At 35.7% G+C, this 11865-nt stretch overlaps 1 protein-coding gene across 1 annotated transcript; it reads right to left on the bottom strand.

The window, feature by feature from the left end:
* Nucleotides 1–2072: 2072 nt before the first annotated feature.
* LOC105380612 (sodium channel protein Nach-like) lies at nucleotides 2073–7938 on the bottom strand. Its single transcript, XM_048629248.1, has 10 exons — nucleotides 7788–7938; nucleotides 7478–7623; nucleotides 7055–7138; nucleotides 6650–6731; nucleotides 6076–6269; nucleotides 4834–4913; nucleotides 3841–3897; nucleotides 2873–2984; nucleotides 2618–2724; nucleotides 2073–2422 (listed from the first exon to the last, which is right to left on the bottom strand). Exons 1-10 carry the CDS (start codon nucleotides 7893–7895, stop codon nucleotides 2274–2276), a joined length of 1119 nt encoding a protein of 372 aa, XP_048485205.1. The 5' UTR covers nucleotides 7896–7938; the 3' UTR covers nucleotides 2073–2273.
* Nucleotides 7939–11865: the final 3927 nt, after the last annotated feature.

Raw genomic sequence — 11865 nt, forward strand, 5'->3', positions numbered from 1 at the left:
TTGTACTCCAGCGGTCGTCGGCTCTGCGGGCTACGTGACTAGCTACGTTATCTTTAACACTAGATATAAATATGACTAAGTAGCAATCAAACTCGTTTTAAACTCGTAGAAGTTTATTTCACCGAAGAAGTTTGTTTCGTAGAAGTTTGTTTCGCCGTGCAAGCTTTAACCATTCATCTCTTATTATTTTCTTGTATGAGACATGTACAAACACCTTGTTGGGTGTCGTTATTGATGTATTTTTGCACTGAGGCACTGGACACCACTTATAAACTTTAGAATTCATTTTTAACACAAAAAATACGCAGTGTTTACTTTGCTGTCTAGCTTCGCGTAAACAAATTTGACGTACGTACGTAAGTGTGACGTCACACACGACGCCATGACACGGCGAGCTGTTTTCGCGCCGTATTTAAAAATGATTATAAAAATGGCTTTAAATTTCCAAAATCTTAAGTTTATTACCGAAATAAAGGTTTTGTTGTAAACAATAGATGGTTATCTGCATTACGGAAGAGGATTTCAAAATCTTTCGCCTTGCCTATTATATAACCTACATTATGTACCTACAGGTAATTTTTACATAAAATGACTCAAGGATACATTCAGTCGTAAAGGACGCACAATTTAACACAAAGCGTCAAACCTTTTCCATGAAAGAGTCTGTCTGTTGGGGCGACGGTAAATTTATTAGGAATAAAACGAAATAACTCGGTCAAGGAACATCGTTCGCAGAAACGTACAATGGTAGAGAGAGGCGAAGCCGTGGGGGTATAATGGATAAGATCCCGTTTTCTCATTCGAGGGAGAGGCAATCAATTAATATCAATAAAATATAAAGAAATTATTAAAAGTTTTTAAGTACAACGTGCTCATGCACCAAAGGAAAAAAATTAGGAAACCTACACATCTAGATTTAGCGCATCTAGACAAGTGAACCCACCACCAATCCACAATGGACCAACGTAGTGGGAAATAGTTCTTAACTTTGGATAGCAGTTCAGACCTTGAGATACCAAAGTTTAATTCAAGAGGGCCAGGTGCATGTACCCCGGCAGAGAATAGGACAGCGGATTCACGAAAACCTTATTTGCAATATTTAATCAGAATTCGATTTAATCAAAAGTTTTATAATAATAACGGGAATAAGGTACAGCCCACAGGATAGGAAGAACCAAGTCACTCATATAGGAAAAATCTCCATTCCAGGAAAATCACACGGAAAAATATTTCGTTATATTGGAAATACCTAAGCTAAGTACAATGTTATAATATTTCGCGCAAGTACGTATGACATGGGTAAGTGGTCGCGTCCCTGTTATAATAAAGGTCTACACTATATTATGTTATGACTAAAAGCGTTCCACAATGTTGTTGTGTGGCCATGTGTTGAACCTTTTTGGTAACGTTTCAGTAGGGAGTCGGGAGGATTTTTCACGAGTTTTTAAAAAGGGAACCAGAATTGTTCTGAATAACGAGCTGAGTCACTTTATTTCAATTTAATGTACGGTCAAGGACAGAATGTTGTGCCTCCTTGGAAGAGGCCGTCATGCAGTGAATATTTAGTACCTAGAATCTAGAGGTTAATTCTGCTTTCCGCTAGAAACAACCGTTTTACAAAGTAAGTACATATAAGTTCTCTAACTCTGCCTAGTGGTTGTGTACAAATAAAAAAAGAACTATCTTCCTATGTAATGCAAAAGAAAAAAAAAATTTTTTTAGCAAAAAGACACATCGTTATTTGTTTTCCTTTACTTAAATACCTACTTTGTGGACGGGGCATAGAAAGATAAATTGTACCACACAAAAGTACATTAAAATGACAAGGAGGGCTGTTTGTACGGCGTTATTTATTATCTTTTGTTAAAGACGTCGCAGACAGTATTCTGAGGCTGACTACACGGCCCAGCGGCTCTATCGCACTTGTTTTGACCACGACAATCAGAGTGAATTACTAGAAAATGCCTTTTTAAGAATCTGTCCCAATAATAAAATCATTTTGTAATATTGCATAGTTATTTTTTATTGTTCATCTTATGGTTATTTTATTTATGCTTTTGCATAATAGATAATTTAACAATATTAATAACGAATATAGATTTACAAAAAAATAATGTCATAATGAGTTCAAAGCTCAAAACTCTTCAGGATGTACATAGGTACGATCAAAAGTTACTAGCATAATAACTATCGGAGTTTAGGGGACCTTACTGGTACAAGGTCTTAAAAAAAGAAATAGTAGCTGAACTATGGTCGTAGATTTACATAGTAAATTATGTAGTTTTACATTGCTTGTCTGTCGTATAGAGGCTGAATCTTATCCTCAATGCTGACAATACATAAGAAGCCAATAAATACGTGATCTCCACAAACGTCAAAATTGACCCTCCGAGACATAGTGAAAATACACCGCCGTAGGTACCTGCAAACAAATAAATATAATTAAGTACTATGTATATTTTATTATACAAGGTTATAATTATAATAAAAATTAAGTAGGTAATTATTACATAATACACGAGTACAAATCCAGGGGTTAAATAATCCCAAGACACAGCTACGTATCCATATTTTTTTTAAATTTCAGTCGTCACGTCGTCATAGAGTCACTACTTACCAAGCAGCCGATTAAAATCTATAATTATAGTTTTCTTATAACAATTGCACGTTGATTTCCCAAAGTACACCTTCAAAACGCTAACATCATCCACACTCACGTTTTTGCTAAAAGTAAAAAAAAATTATACATAATTTTCTTTATCAAAACTATAGTACTAATTATTATAAACTATACACTACTATTATATACTTCGTATAAAAAAAATATAGTAAATGAAATATACAAATACGTTTACAAACTTGTATTACTTACTGCATATTTTTCGGCAAATTATTTGTGGCAACGGGCAGTATGTTGTCTTGTGCGAAATATTTTTTATCGCTACACTCGAGGAAACAGGGACATGGTTCCTTTGTGTCAAAAACTGAAATGTCAAAAGCATTTTATGACTTTTTTGCAAAAGTTAATTTTGTAGGGCCCTAATTTTAATTAAAAGAGGCCCTTTATACATGTATCAGAGAGGCATCCCCGTGGGGTTACCACCACCGAACATTAGCAATTAACAATCCGCAAAAACCAGCGTCGCTCGCTTGTCAAATCTAACGTAACTGAGTCGTGAGACTCGTGAGCACAAGTTTCGATCCTCCATTAACTTTGCGTATCGTCAACTGTCACTGTCAATATGTAAGGCAAAGTTAGTTCCAAAAGTGACCTTTTTTCCATATGTTAGGTGGAATTTCACCAAACGCTAAACGTATTTAACGTAGCCTGTCATACGTCTGTCAGTTAGTACAAAGTGTATTTAAAATTTGATTTAAATACGTTTAGCGTTTGGTAAAAGTGACCCTTCGTGTAGATTCGAAAATAGTATCGAATCCGGTGCTCGCTGCACAGGTATAGATTTCACAGACGTTTGTCAGGCAGGGCGATGCACGCTGCTTATGGATTGTGAATTGCTGCTAATGCGTTGGTGGTGGTAACTATCCTGGTCAATTTTAGCAGTGGAACGTCGTGAAATGCAATCCTTTATTGTATTTTTTACCTTACAATTACACAATAGTTATCCTGTATACAGAATGTTGCACAAGTGGTGGTAACTTTTGGGGTTTCTTAGGGAGTCATTCCAAACCACTTATTTTGGAAATTCTCAAAAAAAAAAAATGGTTACTACGCCATTTTCGCAACAGCTGGTATATTTTAATTATTAGTTTTATTTAGGTACACGGTTAGTTTTACAATCTAGGAGCCGATGCTAGTAGCTGGAAGTGGAAGTAACTTACCGACGACATTGTGAATACATTCAATATCAGTGAGTTCACAAATCCGACGGTCGCTTTCTGGAAACAGTAATAGAAATAGCAACATAAATAATATTGAAATGATTCTAGGTACATCGGAGGTAGACAATAATAAGTCCACTTTATGAAAAAAGTGGTTCAATTATTTATTATAAAAAGTGTAAGTACATAAATAAAGAAACTGCCATAAAAATACTTAACTGTGTAGCTTTGATGATACAGATTGAAATATTCTTTTATCACTACCAGTGTAAATTTAGATTATTAGGTACTATACCAGCCGATTTAGATCTTACTTATAAAACTTAGTTTTTTTTAAATATAACTCTCTCTGTGTTTAACATATTATCTTTAATATTCGTTGAGTTGTCTAAACTTTAAATTAGCTTATGAAGCTTGCATATTAAAAGAGATGCGATTTGCACGTACCTATTAATATTATGAAAATAAGGCTAAGCCCGCATTGCCATTTCAATCCCATCATATTTTTCTCTCAGCCGTGTTCGTAGACTTCGTAGGAGTATATTGTCAGTGGGCTGATACATCCGATATGATATACCTACGAGCTTTACATTTATGGACATCGCGATTTTATAACCCGGCATCACAAGAAATGTGTTCTGTTTGAGATGAGATACGTGTATATATATGGGAGTAATAGTAGGTATATCATGGGATTACTGTAAACCATATTTGTCTTACCCACCGATATCTTTATACGGACTAGATGGAATGTTAGTGCAAAAGAAACGCATCGAGTGTCTCGACAAATAACACCCCACGTTTATCACTGAGCTCTTACTTAGTATTAGTTGGGTTAGAAGATTAATTTGTGAATTAATTCATCGGTAAAATGGTTTTCAATAGTTCGAACTTAAAACGGTTTGACAGTAAACAAAATGCGAACAGTTTTTTTGCTTTGTTCTTGTATGTAATACTCCATTTTGTTCGTACATTGTTAATCTAAGGCCGTACCTGTAGGATACTTGTAGGGCACGCACCCACACGCGGCGATGTACGCTCGCATCCGACACTCCGTCTGACACGTCTCGTAGCTGGAACAAACACAATGTAGTACAGGAGCCCTATCGCGAAGTCAAAACAATAATAAATTAACGAAAAATTGTCGATGTCAAAATCCAAACCAGTCCACGATATCCGGGGCTGTTTGTATGGCACGTGTACCGAAAATTGTTTTTTTGGTAATAGTAGGTGAAGGGGATTTCTCACTATTTAAGTTCTTTATCGACTAGATTCAAAATATATCGACTACATTCAAAATATGGTTAGTAATTGGTTGGAGGTGGAAAGGGGATCAAATAATATAATATGGGTCTAAATCTATCAGAGATTTAAACAAGAATGCTTACATCTTACTAATTCGAATTCAAATTATTTATTGCAAACTAACCCCCTTATTCATAAAAAAAACCGGCCAAGTGCGAGTCGGGCTCGCGCACAAAGGGTTCCGTAGCAGCAATTAAATCAACCTATCTCAAAAACTATAAGAGATACTTTGATCAAACCAAAAATCGTTGAAAGAGTTAATTAGTATGCATCACCTCATTTTTTTTTAGAATTTTATACCCCGTAGTTATAAAAATAGAGGGGGGGGGACATACTTTTTACGACTTTGAGAGCTGATATCTCAAAAACCGTTCACTTTAAGAAAAATGTTTTTTAGAAAACTTTATATCATTTTAAAAGACCTTTCCATTGATACCCCACACGGGTATGTACATCGAAAAAAAAAATTTCATCCCTCAGTTACATGTATGGGGGGCCCCACCCCCAATTTTTTTTTTTACTATTTAGTGTCATATTTTTGTAGCGGTTCATACAACACATATTCCCATCAAATTTCATCACTGTAGTACTTATAGTTTCCGAGTAAATCGGCTGTGACAGACGGACAGACGGACAGACGGACAGACGGACAGACGGACATGACAAAACTATAAGGGTTCCGTTTTTGCCATTTTGGCTACGGAACCCTAAAAAGTTACTGGATGCTTTAGCTATTGAACTGTCCTGTCACTCTCTGACAGAGAACAATTTGTTCTTTGACAGAGAGTGACAAAACAGTTCAATAGCTAAAGCGTCTAGTAACTTTTTTACAAATAAGGGGGTAAGTGTGTACATGGCATTACATTCTTAATAATAGGCACTTACAACTTCATACCTTTTCAGGTGTAGCAACTAATCCTTAAGACTTACCTGTACCGGTCAGTGTGTGCCAAGTCCACCTCATCATGGAACCAGCAGTTCCTCTGCTCCACCGGTATGCGTCGCAGCACGGGGTCGCTCGTCACCACGATCGGCTCCACCACCACGTCCATGCTGTCCCCCGGGTTGATGTATCTGGTTAGGACGGTCGTCTCGGGGAAATCGTTCGGGTCGCTTATGAGGATCTGTGATTTAAATTTAAGTTAAGTTTCTTGAAGTTTAGATTAGTTAAAGTTTTTTTGTTTTATTTTATTTGTATATTTTTGGTATGTTATTTGTTTAGACACCGAATAAATAATTTAATCCTTGTCTTTTATCTTTGAATAAATTTAAGAGCTAATTAAGTTTAATTTATTGTTAAAAATTAGGGTATGTGACCTTTATGTAAAAGCACATTTGAAGATTTTATAAGGTTAATATTCCGTATTTCCCGTCAGTGGCCGTCTTGTCTCTCCACCCTATAAACGTCAGTTGCACAGTGGGCAGTCAGGAAATACTTACATCTTCGACCATTTACAAATCAAAGACTTACATATATTAGCAAAAAATATACTCTTCGACTTACCCTTGCACCTTCAAAGGTAAAGTCAGACCATGGAGGATAATCTTCGACATGTACATCGAACACCACTGTTAGTCCCGAGTAACTGAAACATAATATTTCTGCTGTGTCTAACAAAAGGACCAAAGGATGTCCCAAGAACAGAATAGAATAGAATATAATTTTACTTAACGTAATATTCGAAAAAAAATCACCATTCCACAAAAACTTACTGAAGGAAAAAATCGCAACTCTTTTAAAGTTTTTGCCTATATAGGTATATCTAGTACAATTTATGTATAATTACATATATCTATTTCATTTATCCAACAGCCTTAGCTGAGGTGGGCAAATAGTAGTTAATGTTATGTACCTACCTAATTAGAAAACTGTATTCCATTATTTATAAAAAAATAAAACGACACTGACCTGCCTGATTTAGATGTGGAGATGATGGCTCCAACTTTCCTATCGTCATAGAATTCCATATCATCTTCTGCATCAAAAAACGGGCTGTGAACAAAAAATACGCAACAACGAACGTATTGTGAAAGAACATTCATTTTCAAATAAATTCGTTACAATATTTGTTGTCTGGAGTCTTTTCATGGAATGGAATGGAATGCAATATTATTAAACTGTGCGTGCTGCGTTTTTTTTTATTTATTTATTATGTAAGTCCGTGAAACACAGAGGAAATTATAATGATATGCGCGACTTAAGTCCCAAAAAGTCACGCTACTAAAAATCGCTAAGTCCTTATTACACCTACCGAGTGAGGCTATATACTCGGCCGATCCTCGACCAATGAACGGCTAGCAATTCTCGGTACGTGTAATCGTGGTCACTTACTCCTCGAACCCATCGTTGAGAGCCGCGTAGTTAAACGCGCAGCAGTAACCTTCCAATGTTTTAATGAGTTGAAACATTTCATTACATTTCTTCTCTTTCCGATCATACTGACAGTAAATGAGCAGATTTGAACATGGCTGGTGGATCTGAAAGGAAATTCATATTTTATTTGTAAGTCCAACTGGCTCTAAGGCCACGTCCACGACGCTAGCGGGCGGGGCGGTGGCACAGACTACCTAAATACTAGTATTTTGGTAGGTATAATAAATACAGAATATATTGAATTGGAAGCTACAATAAGAAACCTCACCTCTTCCATAATAGTATCTACGGTGAAATAATGACTTTTCAGTATTTCCATTATATCTTCGAAACTGTCAACTTTGTAATCCCATCCGAAGTGAGTCAATTGAGTCATCGCAACAAAAAACGAATTAATTTCTTCATCAGAGCGGCCGTATTTTTGTCTGAAACATTGAGAAAAACCATTCGGTCCGTAAGCATTTTTTTAAATAACTTATTTCAAACTTCGGGTAGGTATCATAATCTGTTAGTGACGTAACAAATTGAAATTTAATGTCTAAAATTTCAAATAGATTGTAACAATTCTTATTAAACAATTACCAAATCCTATGCAGGTTAACTTGAAAACAAAATGAAATGTCAAAAATTATGTCAGTAAAGCGGAAACGGAAAACAAATAGGTGCTTACAAAATGCCTCGAATATTGTTCGTTTGATTCAACGAAACGGAATTAACGTTGCAAATGATGACGGATGGAAATGGAACTTGGCTGATTCTGCACGTGGCGTCCACCTGGCGGTTATTACAAATATTTATGTCATTTTATACGTTAGAAATTAGCTAATTAGATATCATCATCAGCAGCCAACAATGGTCCACTATGATGGACAAATCGCTACATTACACTGTGCTAGTTCATGTTGACCTCACGGTCCACCCGTCGATTCATAAATGTATGAAGAAACTGCTCAAACTCAAACTCAAACTCAAAATTTTTTATTCATCGTAAAAATATAAAATTTTCTGATGAACGTCAATTTTTACAAACTACTCTCCGTTCGGATAAGGGGGGCTCTTTCTGTCTAAGGAGAAGAACGGAGGCAAGAAACTCCTGAGCCATCTTTTCAAAAAAAGACTTAATACTAGTTAGTATACAATACTTATAAGCTTAATAATAATTATAATAATAATAATAATAATATGAGCAGAGCTAACTATTTATCACAGCCATCCATTAACGTCCTCTAAGTAATCATCAATTTTATAATAAGCTTTTTTACAGAGTTTCCCTTTAATGTAACACTTAAACTTATTCTCTGGCATTTGAGTAACTTCTGTTGGAAGCTTATTATAAAATCTAATACAGTATCCTAAAAACGATTTATTAACTTTCGCTAGACGCATCGCTGGAAAAGCCAGCTTGTGCTTGTTCCTGGTATTAATGTCATGATTACTGCCAATTGTATCAAAAGTTGAAATATTCTTTCGTACATACATTAAATTGGAAAAAATGAACTGACATGGAACTGTAAGGATGTTAATTTCTTTAAATAGTTCTCTCAATGAATCCCTGGAACCAAGTTTGTATATGTCGCAGGCAACTGGTTTAATCTCCTGTTTGATTGAACCGCTAGCCCGTTCATTGGATGACGCTATTCAGTTGTATGACTAGGCCGAACGTTGATTGTACAAGCGTCACAAAACGTCCAACTAGTTAGCGGACTTAAAATCAGTCAGGTGGTGAATAAAACAAATATGGCGTCTAACAGCGAACAGCTGACACAAAAAGCACTTGTATTGTTATTTTTTGCAAATAAATTAGCTTTAAAGTGCGTTATTTATGTTAAAATAGTGTGACAACATGGATTATTACCTATTATTTCACCGCCGGCGGACAGTTTCAAAGAAAAAAATGTGCTGAACCTGGATAATTATGAACAACAATATCAAGGTACGTTTATTGTTATTGTTTAGTTAATTTGTGAGATGAGAGTTTTGTAACATAGTCTTTTTGTTGACTCTTGTCTGGTCATGTTCATCCTAACCAGATATTACAAAGTTGCTATACTATATCCCATTTAACGACTTCGCTGAATAACGTTCAGTCAAGACGTTGGACGTTACAGTCAACCACTTGACGAGTTGTTCTTTAGTCATTCAACTGAGTAGCGTCATCCAATGAACGGACTAGCGGTTCAATCAAACAGGAGATTAAACCTGATGACTGCGACATATATACTGCGGCGGCAATGCCGATGAAGTGGACGCACTTGTGTGAATTTATTTACAAAGAATACTGAATGCGATGCGTCCGTTCCGAACGATGCCCATACGTTTATCATGCACAAGCGCTTATATAATATACGGGTAGTACATGTGTATTATAAGCCTACTACACGTGCGAGCAGAGCCTAGGGCATAATCTGGTCACCGGAAATGATTAGCGCGAGTCAAACTTTCATAGGGTGTGTTCCGTATGTTCCATGCAGTTCATATACTGGCAGAATCTATTTAGAAATCAAGTTATTTTTTTATTAATCATTCACTTAAATTCCCTTATTAAAAAAATCAATATCATTATTATTACGTATGTATAATCATGAATTAACCGGATATTTTCGGTCTATCGATAATTCTACTCCTATACTTCTTTTTAGCATGTCGCTGATAATCATAACAGTGTGAAAATTATGAAATTATCTGTAAATTCTATGATGAAAATGTTACAATATATTATAATATAGTATGTCTATGTCCACTGAAAGATACACCTTGCAAACGGGACCCCAAAACGTCAAACCGACACTTTGAAAGTACCCCAAAATAACTTGATAAGTACTTGTTGTATAAGAGGAAAAAAACGAATTCACACTCACGACTTACACGTGTATAAATTTGGCTGTTTTCATAGCGATTTTTGACGACATAAATGAGGTAAATAGTTAATACAACATTTGCAGCCATCACCGCGATCCAGCCGTGCGTCCGGGAATTTCTCGGAGTCAGGTAAACCGTGCCGTGTAGCGTAGTCAAATTGTCTAAAACTGGTCCGGTTAACGGTTTTCCCTTGTTCGCCTTAGGCACTCTCCAACGCATTTTGTATCTATTCAATTAACTAAAGATTTCTAGAACGTAGCAAAGGGCGGTTTTGATTTAGAAGGAATTATTTTGTGTCTATAAGATTGTGATTGAGTTTTAATTAATTTCGAGAAATACGTCGAAATGCCGTGAGCGTTCGGGGTTACAAATTATTTTCTCTTGTTTAGGCTTGTAAATTTTCACCAACTGAATTCAGTTGTTCCGAGAACACGACAAACAAAGCAACAAGCAACAAAACAAGGTTCGCTCCGATTTTTATAAAAGAAAGGCTCAAAGGCTCAAAAGGGTTTAATAATTAGTTACAACCATAATTATAGGTATAAAGCCTCAAAACAAATAAGAAACGTACTGTGAGTGATTTTTAATTAACAAAGTTTTTAACAAATAGCATTCTATTTGTTATGGACAGCTTTCTGAGTGCCTGTGCCTAGTACAGTCAATGCAATAATAAACTCCTATAAATATTTTGTGTCCTATGATTACCGTGAGTATAAACGTTAAGCCGTTAATTACCCTATGGTATTGTTTGTGTGTTTTAAGTCTAGTTTTTAAAAGATACAAAAGGTTAAACGTGTGTAGTACGATGACTATTGTAGGTACATGTACAAATTGTACATGAAGTAGGATGCACCACATTATTATTTATGAATGCGAGGCCGCAAACCCGGGATTGCCTGTTGGCTGAATTTTCGCAGCGCATTTCATGAACATCCTAATCACAATGCTTTAGGATGCCTCATTTTGATTCACTCGCCTAGTACCGTATGCGTTTAGTGGTTCTAAGTTTAGACTTGTTTAGATAGGTACTTGATTACTCTGTAGGCTCGCTGTCGGAAGGTTGATTGGCCCCGATGGCGAAATTGTGTTGATAACGATTTTCAGATTGAACTGTATTGAATTTGATGAATTAATTACTTCGTAAAGGTCAGGTTAGAAACGTGCTACTGTCGGGTAAAATAAACTAAAAGTCCATCACGACATATTCATAGGAATCTTTTCAAAATATTATTATGAAATATAATAATATATTGATTATACCTACCTACTTATAAAATCTGTTGATTGGAGAGAAAACCTAATAAATTCCTCGATTTCAATCCAATCTTGGCTAAAATTGAATCATTTTAAATGAAATGTCTGAAATAAATTTCTGCAGATAAGTGAAATCTTGGAGGTTCAACAAGATTAGCCAAACAGATTCTAGCTCTATTTGACGAGTTATTCTCTTTTCAGATTCAAATTTATCTGAAAGCCTACAAAATACC

This window comes from Plutella xylostella, chromosome 22, assembly GCF_932276165.1.
Source record: "Plutella xylostella chromosome 22, ilPluXylo3.1, whole genome shotgun sequence".
NCBI lineage: Eukaryota > Metazoa > Arthropoda > Insecta > Lepidoptera > Plutellidae > Plutella > Plutella xylostella.